The 16,212-nt window shown below is 47.3% G+C and overlaps 2 protein-coding genes across 2 annotated transcripts in view; both read left to right on the top strand.

Annotated features, from left to right (window-relative positions):
• Nucleotides 1-7,525, top strand: part of LOC142582822 (uncharacterized) — a 36,294-nt gene extending 28,769 nt beyond the window's left edge. The window contains exon 8 of the mRNA XM_075692881.1: nucleotides 7,184-7,525. Coding sequence (XP_075548996.1) covers nucleotides 7,184-7,308 — 125 coding nt within the window. The 3' untranslated portion in view covers nucleotides 7,309-7,525. The remainder of the gene's footprint in view (nucleotides 1-7,183) is intronic.
• A 4,390-nt stretch (nucleotides 7,526-11,915) lies between these two features.
• The window catches only part of LOC142582821 (uncharacterized), a 29,487-nt gene continuing 25,190 nt past the window's right edge, over nucleotides 11,916-16,212 (top strand). Inside the window, exons 1-2 of the mRNA XM_075692880.1 lie at nucleotides 11,916-12,089; nucleotides 14,940-15,147. Coding sequence (XP_075548995.1) covers nucleotides 11,976-12,089; nucleotides 14,940-15,147 — 322 coding nt within the window. The 5' untranslated portion in view covers nucleotides 11,916-11,975. The remainder of the gene's footprint in view (nucleotides 12,090-14,939; nucleotides 15,148-16,212) is intronic.

Below are 16,212 nucleotides of genomic sequence, written 5' to 3'. Positions count from 1 at the left end.
ACTGTCGACGAGGTGCGCCTTCAACAAGGCATAGGGACGCCAAACCCAACCGAAACCGACACTCCGACTCAAGCCCCATCGCGGTAAGCGAACTGTAAACATTGGTGCCGCGATGGAACGACTCAAACTGAAAAGAAGTGCATTGAGAATTCAAGTGACCAAACTGATTTATGAAGCTGACTTATTCTTGGAGAGTCATGCAAACGAAGGAGCTCTTAAGTATTGTCTGCGAGGCTTAGCGCCCTCCAAATACAGCTAAATGAGGCGGAAGTAGCCATCGAGCCTTTAGTGCAAGGCCAAGACGCACAACAAAATTATGTATGGACCATAGAACACAACGACCGTATCATCGCACACGTGGCAAAGCTCCGCCAGGAAGCAGAAAAGGACCTGCGAACAAAACATACAGAAATGGCGGCGACGCGGCCGCAGACCGATGGCCCTCTGGCGGGGGCGAAATGCCAAGTGAAGCTGCCGAAGCTCGAGATACAACAATTTAGCGGCGCCGCCACGGAGTGGCAGCCCTTCTGCGAGCAGTTCGAGCAAGCGGTGCACGGAAACGACGGCCTCTCCATTGCCGAGAAGTTTCTGTACTTGCGATCGGTGCTTTTGGGAAAAGCCGCAGCGGCCATTGCAGGCATTCAAGTGACTGGGGCAAATTACACCACTGTCATCGAACTTCTAAAAGAGCTCTTCGGTCGACGAGATGTGCTGATTCAAGAAGAGCTGACTCAGTTACTCGACTTGCCACTGGTACAAAACGAAAAGGAGCACATCTGCCTACGTCGACTCCAGCACCACGTGCAAGGCAATATCGCTGGCCTCCGGCGCTCGGAGTCCAAGCGGACAGTTACGGCGCCCTGCTCTCCTCCGCACTCCTGCGAATGCTGCAAACCGATCTTGTTGTCGGCTACCACAAAGGACTGTCCGCTGCAAGCAAAGATAATGGGATCAGCATCAAGAGTTTAGAAGCTTTTCTTAAAACACAAGTAGATAGCCGGGAAAAGGCACTGCAACCTGGTAATCTCGCAGCCAGCGAATCAAAACATCGAGACAAAGAAAAGAGCAAACCTCAACAAGGTCAGCAGCTTCTTTTTTTCTGCGGGTGCTTCGAAACAGTCCGATCCGTGTGCATTCTGTGCTGCAAGAGATCATGCGACTCACGATTGTCAGACGATGATCTCATTGGATGAAAAGAAAAGGCTCACTGCAGCTGGCCGGTGCTTCCGATGTTGCATAAAAGGGTACATATCTCAAGGAAATGCCACAACGAAAGAATAAAATGCAAGCAATGTGGCAGAAGACATCTGACTCGCATGTGTGACCCGACATGGAAGCCATCCGAGAACGAAGCCACAGAGTCGCACTCTTGGAAAGAAAGGAAATCGGACAATGTACCAACTGTGCTGCTCCAAACCGCTCAAGTACGGGCAGAGGGACGAAGAAGAGCGCTCACTCGTCTCCTCTTTGACGGAGGTAGCCAACGAAGCTTTGTCACTAAAAACCTTTCACGTGAACTGCAACTAGAGGTCGTAGGTGAAGAGGACATCACAATCTACCCATTCGGAGGAGCAGGAAACATTATCAAAGACAAACGCAGCAGAGTAAAAATTTGGCTAAGAAGTCAATACGACCGCAAAGAGCACTCTGTCGAAGCTCTGGAAATACCGGAGATCTTCTCTGATCGGCTTCATGTTCCTGAGGACATCCTAAGAAAGGTGTAAGCGGACATGGATGAACTGGCAGATGTGACTGTAGCACCAGCCCATTTGATGGGAAGCCGGATTGACATTCTTATCGGTGCTGACTATTACTGGACTTTGGTGTGTGGTGAAGTCAAGAAGCTGCAAGGCGCACTAGTTGTGGTAAAGACTAAATTAGGCTGGGCTCTGCAAGGAGCGATTCCCAGTAGTATTTCAGCTGCCTACTGCTCAACCATGGAAGTGCTTCGTGCCGGAGTGTTCGCCGACACAACCAGCTTGTCCAAGGAGCTTAACTCGTTTTGGGAACTTGAGAGCATTAGAATTATCGACTCTTGTGCCGAAACGAACGAAGAAAGCGAAGAAGTCATGAGCACGTTTTCGGCATCGGTAGAGAAAATGGACAAGCGCTATGAGGTAGCACTGCCCTGGAATCCCCTTAACATGCAACTCACCGACAGCAAAGCTGTTGCACAGAAGCGCTTGACCAATCTCACGAAGAAGTTATTGAAAGATGAGACAATACTGATCAAGCATGACGAGGCTATCCGTCAGTACCTGGAACAAGAGTTCGCACATCGACTTCCATTGCAAGAAACCAACAACAATGTAAGCAGGTTATACTCCATACCTCATGATGCAGTTTTCAGAACTCACAGCCTTTCGACAAAGATTAGAGTCGTATTTGACGCATCTTCTCACGATGCAAGTTGTATATCTCTGAACGAAGCCCTAGAACCAGGACTGATTATGAATCCAGATTCGCTTGAGGTGTTGCTGTACTTCACAATTCATCGTATTGGAATAAGTGCAGACATTGAAAAGGCATTTCTGCAAATTTCGGTGTAACTGGCGGATCGCGATGCCCTCCAATTTCTCTAGTATGGACATCTTCCAACGAAGGAAGACTCAAAGCCTCCTATTGAGGTCTGGAGAATGACACGCGTCCCCTTTGGCGTGACAAGTAGTCCATTCCTCTTCGCAGCCACCGTGCGCCACCATCTGTCCACGACAGGAGATTATCCAGAAATAAGAAAAACCATCAGCGAGAGCCTTTACGTGGACGACCTCATAACAGCAACGCACACAGTGGAGGAGGGTACAGATTTCTACCGAGGGGCACTAGATGTCATGAATTGAGCAAGCACGGCACTACACAAGTGGAACTCAAATTCCGAGAAGCTGCAAATGCTGCTCAACGACGAAGGAGCCGGATGGGCCTTTGGCTACGTGGAATGTCACACAACAAGTATCTCACGGGTCCTCGGACTTGTATGGGATAAGGACAGAGATCATTTAGCATCTTCCATGGAGGCCATCTTAGATTTCCAAGACCGAATCAGCAACACAAAACGAATCATTCTTCAGGCATCGGCTCGTATATATGGTCGGTTTGGTCTCATTTCTCCAGTCACAGTTACAACCAAGTTGATGTTTCGAACATTGTGGGAATTGGGTATTGAGTGGGACGCCCCTCTGTCTGAAGAAGCCAACGCAGCTTGGACGCAGTGGCACACCCAGCTACACCATTTATCGTACATAACAGTGCCAAGACGATACGGTAGCTTACCCAACGATAGCTGGAAGGAAGTACACGTCTTCACAGATGCCAGCCCCAAAGCTTACGGCGCAGTTGTTTATTTGCGCATCTCTGGGGTCAAAGAGGCAAAGGGTACTCTGGTCCTCTCAAAGTCCCATGTAGCACCAATTAAGAGAATTTCTCTTCCAAGACTGGAATTGATGGGCGTGGTGATACGTGCTCGACTGAGGGAATATTTGCAGCGGTCACTGAGCCTTCCAATAGCCAAATGGTATGTGTGGACTGATTCATCTATTGCGCTGCACTGGGTGCGAAGTCCCGCACAACAATGGAAACCCTTTGTCCCCATCATAGTGTTGGAAATTCAGCGGCGAACAGATCCAGACACCTGGAATCACTGTTCTGGGATCGCAAATTCCGCAACCATTTTGACAAGGGGAGTCACACCTCAGGCACTCAAGTCGAGCTCACCTTGGTGGAATGGACCTGCTTGGCTTTCGCAGCCATCTACTTGCTGGCCAGGGCATAAAGGCACCGCTTACATAATCATCGCAGAGGAGGAAAGAACCCTTCGCGTTCACAATGTGACTGTAAAGGAATCTGTCTTGGCTCTGCAGAAATACAGCTCCCTCTCTAGACTAATTCGAGTGACAGCCTGGGTTTTACGATTTTTCCACAACGCCAGGCACCCCAGCCAGAAATACAGGGGACCTACTACAACAGAGGAAGTTCAAAAGGCACATGCTTGATTCTTCAAGTACAATTCGAGGCCTTCCAAGAGGAACTCCAGTGTCTTCGTTGTTCGACACGCATACCAAGCATTTCACCTATACGTGATCTCAGTGTCATCTACGACGGCGACGGATTGCTGAGAGTGGAAGGAAGGCCCAGTGCAGCCCAGTTGTCCTACAACGTGAAGCATCCTGTTATCCTTCGGTCGAGACATCCCGTCACAGAGCTAACGATCAGTGAAACCCACTGCAGTCTCCTGCATGCAGGTGCACTGGAGACTTACCGAACTGAGGGAACTGTGCTAGATCATGCGGGGAAATCAAATGGTGAAAAAGGTGCTTAATAAATGTGTGGCTTGCGACCCTTTCAACAGCCGAGCTGCTACTGAGCCAGTCGCTCCTCTGCCTCGTGAGAGGGTGACAAAGCTCCACCCTGTGATGTTGCCGGTGTAGATTTTGCTGGCCCACTGAACACAAAGCATCAAGGAAATAGCCGGAAGTCTTACATCATTTTCACGTGTGCAGTGACTCGGGCAATACACCTTGAATTGGTGACCGATACGTCCACCTCAAACTTCCTGATAGTCTTCCGAAGATTTATCTCGAAAAGAGGAGTTTGTCGAGTGATCTTTTCTGACAACGCCAGGACATTCCAGCGCGTTTCTACGGATATAAGGTGACTATGGACAACAATAAGAGGAGAAGAAATTCGCAATTTCTTCACAAGCCACCAGATACGCTGGAAATTTGTAGCTGAGAAAGCTGCTTGGTGGGGAGGATTCTGGGAAAGAATGGTTCGGTCCGTGAAAGCATCATTGAAGAAGGTCTTGGGAAACGGCTACAGCAACTTCGAGGAGCTCACGACAATCCTAATTGAAATCGAAGCTGTCATCAACTCCAGACCCTTGGCATACGTCTACACGGAGGTGAGCAAACCCAAACCTCCAGCACCATCGCACTTTCTAGTGGGAAAGCGACTGACCATTCTTCCTGACAGTGGTTCCACTACACAGGTGGCTCAGCCCCCTGGTCAACTTACTCGTCTCTGGCACTACCGACAAAGGATGGTCGACCTATTTTGGCGTCACTTGCAAAAGGAGTACCTGACGAGTCTCCGATCAGCACATTTTGCTGTGCCAAATTTGTCAAGAGCACTGGAGAAAGACCTCTCGTTTTAGTCCATGAACACTATCTACCGAGGCAAGTGTGGAAAACTGGACAAGTGCCAGAAGTTCTTCTCGGACGAGATAGAAGGATCAGAGCTTGCATGGTGCGCATGCCTAATGGAACCACATTCAGAAGACCGATTCAACTGTTGCACGCTGTGGAATACTTCGACGAATGACCTGATGCTCATTCCGGGAGGAGTATGAAGAAACTGCCAACTTTAGCCTCATTCTTTTCGTCAATAGGCAACCTGGTGCTCCTCCAAACTCGCTCGGCAACGGGCATCACTATCGAAATAACGTTTAGTTGTTTTGTTCACCTCCAACGAAGCAGTCGGTTTTTTTTTTTTTTTGACCTACCATAATTTCCTCAGCAAGCATCGGGCGGTCACCCGCAGGGTTGTCTGAACAGACCAATCAAACGCTCTCCTCGTTCAGGGGAGGTCACTTTTGTTTGCTTGAAAAGCGAATAACATTGCCTACACTGAGCGGCTTGTATTATCTAATTGGCTGACAAGAGGGCAGGAGCACGTTCAAGTGGAGAGGGATTCGGTGAGGCCGGGCCACTGCGCTGAACATCGATAACCGGATGAAGAGGGTGGTGGCGGCGTCTGCGATTGGCCCGCTTCCACTTAGCTTGCGATGGCTATCGAAAATCGCGGTGGCATGAAACGAAAGCTTATTAATGGCGCTAAAACAGATCCTCAGCGAAGAAGACTTGGCAGAACGATGTCGTAAACGTGTCGAGAGTGCTTGGAAATGTTACACCGCCACGTAAAAAGCTTTATTATACGCAAATAAACCTATACTCTCCGCCAGGTGCGAGTAGCCAGTACCTGAGTGATCGACTGCAGCCATCTTTTATTCCTTTCGGAACGGGGCAGCCTGCCGCTATTCAGAAGAAAATTCAGTTTTGTTCGGCATATTAATGCATCGTCAACGCGCACACGTCACTTTCACGCGGTGAGTTTTTGTGGTTTTGTGACGTCGCGTGACAGGCAGGTGAAGTGGGTGCAGCCCGAAAACTTTTGACCAATAGCCTAGGGCTAATGGCGACAAGGCGTGGAATCAGAAATAAATATTTTTCTTTTGTTCGGTCAAATCATGCATAATCAGTGTGTACACATCATATCAGATGGGGAGGTATCGCGGTTTTCGTGACGTCGCGTGAGAGACAGGTGAAGTGGGGGTGGTCCAAAAAAGTTATTGACCAATGATTGAGGGCTGATTGCAGCATTGCAATAGAAAAGTTTGGAATAGTTTTACGTTGTAGCACCCCTGGTTAAATTTGCAATGCTAACTAACTTGAAAGGGGCATAAAACACCACCCGAACATCATATAATTGCCCAATCCTTTTCAGCAGGTGGTGAACTTTGCGCTTGTAAATTCTGTGCCGTAATTCCTTAGAAGCACATAGTTTCCCACAGCAAGTTAGCAAGGTCCACTCAATCGGCTCTACTAGAACAAGGTCAGCGTTCCGGCTGTCTTGCGTGCACAAGCGTTATGCGCTCACACGTTAGCGTCCCTTCTCAACATCAGTGTATGTATATCACAACATGGTGTACACACTGATCTGAGCAGAACGGACGGCAAAAGTCAAGCTAATTCCATCTACCTCATCAGGCCTTCAAGGGCTGATAAACGCCGATGTTTTGCTTCGGTCTCAACTCGTGCACCTTCTATGTATTGCGCCCGCAACATCGCTGACGGCATTCCCCATCAAACAAGTTTTCCGAGATATCTACAGCGGAACACCAAAGCTTCCTATAGCTTTCAATGCTTCGCCTTCGGGCAAGACTGGCATTTTTTTTTTTGCATGCATGCGCGTACTTTACATTCTATTGCAGCTATAATGTGTATACATATTTAGTGCCTTATTTGCTGGAAAGCAGCAAATTGTGCTTTACACTTATTTCGCTCCACTAAAACCGGTGTTAGAAGAGTGCCAGTAGACAGCGTTTAACCACGAGACTCCTAGTATTATCTTAGGCAACGTGAATGTTTATCCTCCGATTTATTATTTCATTATTTCTTTTACTATCCAGCTAACGCACCGATGGGTTGCCAGTTGGAAGGCGGCGTCACATTTGTCGACAAGATTCCACGCAGCAACGGAGGAAAGCTTGTCAGGCGTCAGCTCATCCAGTGGATTCTCGAGAAGCGAGAATAGGGATGCATCAACAGTCCGGAAGCTGAGGCGTAAAATCTAACAGATTTCCCAAACCACGTTATCCTGCACGGCCCAAAGCACATCTCGCACCGGGGGTGCGCATTCGTATCGTCAATTTGTAATACTATTAATGCGTGACCAAGTGACGACATAACGTTCTCGGCTCTGGACCTGCTGCGGCTCGGACTGCAGAATCCCGCGGTGAACAGCCACAGCATCGGACCTAGACCCCTATTAAGGTTCCAATAATGTGGATTAAAGTGAATTAGGGGTAGAATAAAGTCGATTAACGTGAATGAATTTGACGTTTTAATTTAAGGTGATCACTTCGACAAATCGTCATGCTTTCACATTCAAATCACGCAAGGGTACTTAAGCGACTGTCACTAATTAATAAAGTGCACGCTGAATGGCACGGTCAAGTATTCCATGTAATTGCTGTGTCATGAATCCTAACGAAAAATTTATGGGGTTTTACGTGCCAAAACCAATTTCTGATTATGAGGCACGCCGTAGTGGAGTACTCCGGTAATTTCGACCACCTGAGGTTCTTTAACGTGCACCTAAATCTAAGTACACGGGTGTTTTCGCATTTTGCCCCCATCGAAATGCGGCCGGCGTGGCCGAGATTCGATCCCGCCAGCAGGGATCCTAACGAGGTGAAGCATAACACGAATGGTCACAAGGCTCGTGGGCACCATGACAACATAAACCTGAAAGAGGGAGTTTTGCCTTTTGTGTTCATTATTCAAGGCACGTTATCCTTGCAAAAATTTCGATGTAGGGGGCACTCTGTTCTGTACCGGGTGTTTCAGCGAATAACTTCGAAAAATTTTGAAGGTTGCCTGTGACAGAAAGCACAATTCTAGTTCATGAGCTGGTCTACTCGAAGAGGCGGACATTACTTGCACAAAATATGGAAGTGCATAATCAACTAACTAATCAAAATTCACAAATTACGTTTTTAACGAATTACCCTGCGGCCCAAATTGCAATATAAACATAAACACTCTAGCCGTAGTGTTAACAAGGTTGATCCACTTGGAACAATTTCTCAGGATGACACCAGTTTTGAGGTAATAATTCCCGAACTTTAGGGAGAAAGACATCGGGGTTCCACTTACTTTTGTGCTTCAGTGCATCAAACGGCGTTTTGTTAAGGAACTAGCCGTGGATACGGCTTGTGAACTCCACGGCTAGAATTTCGCAATTGCAATATGCGCTCTAATTAGTTAAAATGAGGTAGTGGATTTTTGCTCATTAGGCGAATATGCAATTCAATTCCTTCTGCAAGCAATGTCCACATCTTCGAGTAGACCATGTTATGGCTGGAGTAGATAACATGCTGTTTGTCATGCGCAAGAGAAGCATGCGAGAGGCATGCTGGGAATATAGTCGGAGGACAGAACCCAGGCGTTGCTGGGCGCTACTAATTATCTCGTAATGAGCTCCCCTCGTCAGAGAAGAAGACCACAAAGGGAACAAAAAGTTGCCGCTCCGCGGAAGGCCGAGACGACGCGAAGGGCTCATGGACGTTTCCCGGAAGAAGGCACCCCGAACTGGTGCCTGCCCTATACTGAGAAGCAGCGGAGAAGACCCGTTGGGAGTAAGAGATCCCCTCTCCCGTTTCCACGGCCTCTCCGCCTTTGCGCCCACTGGATCTGGGTGGGGCCGCTTGTCCGATATTCCGGCTGCGACAGTGCTGTTTGTGCTTCTTGACTGGCTGTCCTCCTGGTGGGTTGTAATTGGCAATCGCCAAGAGGGAGGGTTCGAATAGAGTTGTTATAATGGGGGTGCGTAGAAAAAACAAGGTGATCTGGGCCATGGAAACGAAGCTCATCCAGACGCTCGTTATTAAACACTTGATCTTTTTTTGTTTTTCCTATTCAATGATCTAAGTGGCGCCTGACTGCGCCACAAAATGCCGTGAGTCAGTGGGACTATACTAACCCTGGACCAACCAAATTAGGAAGGCCCACTAAGCTTCACCAAAAGACACGCCCTTACCAGGATAGGAACTGGCCTCCCTGGTGCAGTATTCGGCCACTACATCCCTTATGACTGCTTCAATCAACCAATGGTCCTCAGTCCCCAGCATCTGCGGAGCAGCTGACCAAGGTGGCAGTCAGATCTGTAACGCAGCAGGGGGGCCTAAGCATCTCTGGACCCGGAAAGGCCCTCACTGGAAACAGACCCTAGCAACTTATAATGTACAAATGCTCTCAAGGGAAGCTAGCTTAGCAGGACTCTTTCAGGAAATATGAGGCATTGTTTGGGATACTATTGACCCTAGTGAGGCTAGAATAACTGGTGAGGCTTATACAGTGCTGACTAACGGCCACGTCCTCTGCTACAGAGGACTCCCAAATAAGAAACAATGCGTGGTAGGATTCTTAATCCATAAAGACATAGCCGGTAGCTTTGACGAATTCTACAGCATTTATGAGAGGAAAAATGTGGTCGTAATAAAGCTAAATGCGATATGGAATAAAAGAAGTAGAAGATTACGCTCCAACCTCCAGTCATGACTATGATGAAATAGAACAGTTTTATGAGAACGTTGAATAAGCGAAGACAAAAGTGCAAACTCTACATACTGTAGTCATGGGCGACTTCAATGCAAGATAGAAAGAGAGAGGGATATAAGGAAGGCAGGGATGTTAACCAGTCAAGAGTCTGGTTGGCTACAGTACGCTAGGGGAAGAGAAAATGGGAAAACAGAGAAAACAGAGTTCATTTCTTTCGTATACAAGATGGAGGAGCAAAACCTGAAGGCCATCTGACCTGACAGAGGCTCTTTCTCTTGAAGGCGTTCGACGTACACGTACATTTGACAGTCCATATAGGTATGTTTACATTCATTGCGCGCATACTTTGTGAGAAATCACCGCCCAGGCACAGCGTACAGGTGGTTAACCAGTGAAGCTGAAACGTGCGGTCCCTGTTTCTATCATTGGATTAATCCCGACGGTTCTTGAAATGACGGCTTGGTAGGCCGCTGGATCCTCGGTACGCAGTTGCTGCTTGCGCTTGGCAGCGCGAGCCTGTTCTTGTCTCCTGACTGCAGCACACGGTGTAGACGAGCTCGTTCCCGGCATTGCTCGCGGCGTTGCTGATCGAAAGATGCCTGGTCCTAAGGCGTACGTATGACGCATGGCTTTCGGAGCCGCAGTGAAGCTGCTGCGCGCGCGCTCGGCTGCGGCGGAGAGCAACGACGTCACTACTGGCGCAGCTAATCGTGGTTAGCCCGAGGCATTTTGACTCTAATTCATCACGTCATGCCACCTGGCACGACTGTAAAATCTAATGCGTATGCTCCAGAGTAAGCAACAGTGATTTAGACGTAACCGCTTTCATCACACAAGCCTTGTCAATGAAAATTTCGGACCAGGTAGCGTGACGTGATGGATCGGAGTAAACAGGTCTTCTGCTATCTAGGTAGCGTTGGCTAATGGTGCGGCTCTCTTTCTCTCTTTCTTTCCGCGCATGCGCATGTGGTTGCGCCGGAGGAGTTTTTTGCGTTCAGGTGACCAGCAGACGGACGGACGGTGGACGAATCGGTCAGCCATGCATATACAGCTTCGCTGTAAAGGTTTCGCTAATGACGTGGTCTCAAACATTTGCTTGTGCGTGTGCATTCCTGTAAGCTTGTGCTCCTGGATGCCCGCGTTACACAGAAAAACACTGCCTGGTGAGCAACTCTGAAAACAAATGCAATGATTTAACGCACGCAAACTCAAGCCTGTAAAACCGACCTCAGGTCGGAAGGACGACAATAACGATGGCGTTTGAGTTATACTTGTGTCCGAGTTTGCACGCCTGCCTTTGCGTACCATGAACACCAAACAAGTTGCTCAACCTTCAGTCATTCTAGGCTGGCTGCAATTACGTGCATGCCTTTGTGTGAGCGACGAATTGTTTTGTTTTGTTTTGTTTTGCCTCTGCTGTTGGCTCATACTCACTATGGCAGATTGGCCGAAATTCAGGATAGCGCGTATTAGAGGCTGGAAAACAACTAAGATATTCAGGGAAGATCTCAAAGAACGAAAAATAGCATGAATTGCTAGAGATGTAGCAAGCAAATCGCCTTGAAGTAATTAGAAGTTCTTCAGTTATAAGGGCTGAGTAACCATACCTGCATGCGTGATAGTGTCCTAGGAAGGAGGCTCTCAAAGAAAGAATTTCCGAAATTGAAGAATTCGCTACAATTTATGTAAATGTTATTAATAAAATGCTTGTCCTTCATAGCCAAATGGTGAGCGAATAAGAAATAAATATGAATCACCTCATCACCTCTATATAATGTACACACTGAAGAACCAGACCAGCTCTGTGCTTACAAGATTTCAGGGAATATATTCGCCAATGTATGCAAGTGTGTCAGTGCGTGTGTGTGTGTGTGCGTGTGTGCGTGCGTGCGCGCGTTTACGACGCAATATCTGTCTTGGCACGGACAACAAAAAAAGGCAATGAACTACAAGTACTGCAAGAACTGCGTAGCAAAGTCTGTGGCACTAATCCCTGCGTTGTATCTCTTATCATACGACAGAGATAAGGGGGGCATGGTTTTTTTTCGTGTCCATCAACGCGAACGCGCAGATGCGTTCCGCTCGTGCTCTTGTAAACTACTAGTCACAGCGCATTCTAAGCTCAACGCACTTCCAAAGATGGCCTTCCCACTCAAGAGCTGCGTCGATACGAAGGAACACCCGTTCGACGCCAGCAGGAACTTTGGGGAGTACATGGTTCAGCATCTCAGGCGCCACGCTAGCTCAAAACTGGTGAGAAAGCAGGTGACCAGTGTATACGCGCGGAACCGCACTTTGCTGAAATACACCTAAGTAGTACGTGTAACAATTTTAACCTAGAAGACGAATTCTTTAGAACAATTCAGAACGCCTCCAAGTTGACATGCGCAAATGTACTTTTGTGAGCAATGAAATTCTAACAAGTTAGGTTTTACTAGAACGCGTTATTTTGCCTCCGATATCGGCAGTTAGTGGCATTTCGGCACGATTTTGTCATCAAGGCTTAGGTGGAATCTTGCATCATATTTGGCTACTGGACAAGTAGCCATGTAAAGTCTTACTTTCGTGTTTTAAGTTGTCACAGGTGGTATATACTTTTTTTTCATTCCGTTGGCGTTTCGGTTCTCCATGATAGCTAGCTAGAGCCCATATGGGTATGCATGCGGTATCTGGGTGTTTCACTCACTATCACGAGCCTTTTGGAGGCGCCGTGGCACGGGCATCATCCCTAAAGAAACACTCAGTGTTATTATTGGGTTACACGCAGACCAACCTGAACTCTATAAATGATGTCGAATGAATTACACAATTATACGGTATCGCTTGCAGTAACTGCGGAAAGCGGGCCTCCATCCTTTTGTAAAAAAAAAAGAATCGGCTTTTATGCCCCGTGTCAACCCATGCGGAGAATAAGTTGGGCGTCTGTATGAATTTGATACGCTATTTCAAGGCGCTTGTGTTTGCTTTCGCCAAAGAGTAACTTCGCCTAAAAGCAAGCATTAGCTCGGAACCAACTCCGTTTCATCTAGTCAAATACAAATGCACGAAAGACAACGCTCTTATTAAGCAAATGTTCCAGTGATTTGAAGGAAATTTGTTCCACGTATATACACGTTTATTCAGGTCAACGAAAAGCATAAATCCGTTGGATCTCCCTCTAGCTAAATCACTGTCGTCGAACAGGTTATTTGAGTTATAACATAATTATTAGCACGAGGTTTAACTATATGTAATTGGTTTGCTTAACTATTCACGGCTGGGGCGAGAACTCTGTCCATCGTATCGAAAAAGCTATATGGATACGCGTTAGGTTCCCCGTGCCTAAATCAGAATTTTGAGGTATCAAAGCTGTTTAGCAGATATTGTACGTTGGTCATTTGAGGCTCACGCAAATTCATATTTTGCTGCTTCCAACTTCTCAACGCCTTCATTTGGAGCCTTGTCAACACTGCCGACCTCGCACTGGATTGGTACAACCAGTCAGCTACACTGAGAAGTTACCTCAGAGATAGTGCAACGCACCCGCGAGAATGAAACGCATGCGAAAACCTTAATCCCAGTATTAGGATATTATGCAGCCTTCTAACACTTCGGCAACAATTTCGCGATTATATGGGCACCTTCTACTCGCAAATGATTACGCGTGCTCAGTTTCACTTGGAGCCCCAATCACCAAACGTTCCTGACGATATTCACCGATACTCCTAGGTGTCGACAGGAGAAGAAGCTAAGCACGCGATGCTCTGAATATAAGCAAGAAGGATTGAAATATCGACTATCCAAATGTTCTCCGTCGTTCTCCCTTACTCTAGCACATAACCACGCCTCTAAACATCGAAAGCTGCAGTTGGAATATTTTTTTAAAGTTTAATGGTAGCATACACTAATGGGGTCCATAGTGAAAAGAAAATATGCTAAATTATTGAAATTCATATCCAGGACGATGAACATCTGATCTGTGAGCTTGAACACTTTGTGAACACGTCTTTGTAGAAATAAGAAACTAACCGGATCATTAAAATTTGCGTGAACAACATAAGCGGTTACAGCGTTGTACTGGAAACTGAGGCATACCTCGCGAAAAAAAACGAAGGCAAACATTTAATTGAAAATTAGAGATCTTAGCACACGATAGGACAGGAATATGAAATTGGGCTAGTTCGTTTGTAAATATCATCTTTAACAGCGCAGACGACTGCACCAAACTGAAAACATGCGTTCCGTGACTATCACGGTATTCGATTCATGATACCATCGTATTGGAAGAGCCGCTATGTCCAGGCTTTCACAGGCAGATCCTTGAGAGCGAGCTAGATGAACCTGGAAACGTACACTTAGCCGTGGATGGTATTCGCAGCACTTAGGGACTCGGGAAAAAAGCTCTTCTGGTTTAGAAATTTTGTGAAGAAGGCTTCAATGAATCACGTATTAGTGGCAGAGTAGACGCTGCGACATCGGATTCTATCTAGCACGTGCTCGATATGACGAAAAAAGGCGAGGAAAAAAAATGTGCGTCAGTGAAAGACCTCATGGCGGTCATTTTGAGGCTGATTTGTTGTCCGCTCTACTTCTCCCGATAAGACAGTCATAGTCATGCTGACTTCCCCTTTTCCAAAGCCTTATCTCGGTGTGTTCACTTCATAACTGTTCACGACGGGGGATTTGTGGCGTCGTATACTTCACTACCGGCTTGTTCTCCCGGACTTTTCGGTCGGCTCATACCACTCGAGAGTTGACGATTAAATTGGCATACCATGATGCTTCAGAAAGGTGACTCCAAGTGTTCCGTGCACCCCGTTGGAGTGCATCCGGCACGGCCGGAAACCGCACCCACGATGTCGTGCTTAGTAGCACAACACCATAGTAACTGAGCTGTCGCGACGGGTGAAATTCCAAATTAGCTGTCTTTCAAAAAGTACCGAATCATCTCAACACACAGTTTGAGCGCCTTTTTACTCAATGCAACCTAGCGCTATTTCCCCTGAAAAACCTTTTCAGGAAGCATTACTTTATCAAACACTCTGTTTTTTAGAACAAAACAAGTTCCATCATTTGCCAATGTGTGAATGAGTTTTCTGTCTGCTCATATACTTCGCTAATCAGATCAACGGTACAACCGACGAAGTCTTCACTTATGGTGAAGTAGCAGAGCAGGTGGATGCCGTGCGGATAGCGCTATGGCGACTGGGTCATGAAGCGGGAGACAAGATCCTGCTCCTCAGCGCAAACCGGACGCAACTGCTGCCGATGTTTCTGGGTGCAGCGTGTGCCAACGTGGCGTCCGTCAGTGAAAGCCCAGGCTTCAGTGTCGGTGAGTATGCAAACAACATTCTTCACCATCCGAGCGTAGACGGTCGAAGAGATTTGGAATATTCAAAGTTACAACAAAGCATGGTCAATGGATGCAAAAACGACTCAGCGAAGGCTAAGTAATAGCAGCCTAGTTACCTTATTGTGTCATGCAATGAACAAATGCGAAACGTCGAGATAAAGAAAGAGAGAAGGAGTGGCAGGGACATTGAACAGAGAAAAGCGAAATGAAAGATAGAGTAAAAGGGAGCTCATCTCATTTGCTTCACCCTACAGGCGTAGGAAGCTGGTTATGAGAATGAAAGGGTCAGAGAAGAAAAGAGAGAGAGAATAAAGATTTTTATTTCATAAAGGAAGCTTTGGAGAGGCGTCCTCATCCAAAATGCCTTAAACTCGGGCGACGTCCGGGGCCCTCGCAATCAGCCGTTGCTGATCCTCAAGATCGGAGCTGGCTAAGGCTCTCTCACATAGCTCGTTGGTTTGAAAGGTTCGGAGGATCTAACGGTGACTGTCTGCAGCATCGTACTGTGTGCCTGAGGGACCCGGGTTCTGCGCAGAAGCGGCATTGTGGAGATAATTCAGTATGGGCTACCACGCGATTTCTTGTTGAGTTGTGGAATGTGTTGACTTGTAGTGGTCGGAGAGATCGCTCCGGCTCTCCAGGTAGTAACTTGTGTGGGGGTCACAGCTGCGCGCGGTCAGAGTCGGTCTCATAGATTACGTTTCACTAAACATCGGAGTGGATCGAGCCTTTAAAAGGCTGATGTACAAGCATTCGCCAAAGGTAACTTCCAAGAATTCTATTCAGAAAGCGGACCAGCTTTCTGCAGCTATTAAGCTTTAAAAAAAATGGAGAATGCTTAAGCTTCACCTTTAAGAGTGCAACGCGCTAGCATTCAAGATCCCAGACTGCTTTTCAAGCATCTGAGCAACTGCAGCGTATGTAACCGTTATGTTTAACGGCAAACGCTGGCGGCGAACGTCACGCAAGAGGGCGGGCTTTCTGGCAGAAACGCGGCCTTCTGTGTAGGCCGCGATGCGGCGGAGGCGAGCACCATCTAGAGGT

Source organism: Dermacentor variabilis, chromosome 5, assembly GCF_050947875.1.
Source record: "Dermacentor variabilis isolate Ectoservices chromosome 5, ASM5094787v1, whole genome shotgun sequence".
Taxonomy (NCBI): Eukaryota; Metazoa; Arthropoda; class Arachnida; order Ixodida; family Ixodidae; genus Dermacentor; species Dermacentor variabilis.
The sequence above is the reverse complement of the archived record's forward strand: the minus strand, read 5'-3'. Positions and strand labels throughout refer to the sequence as shown.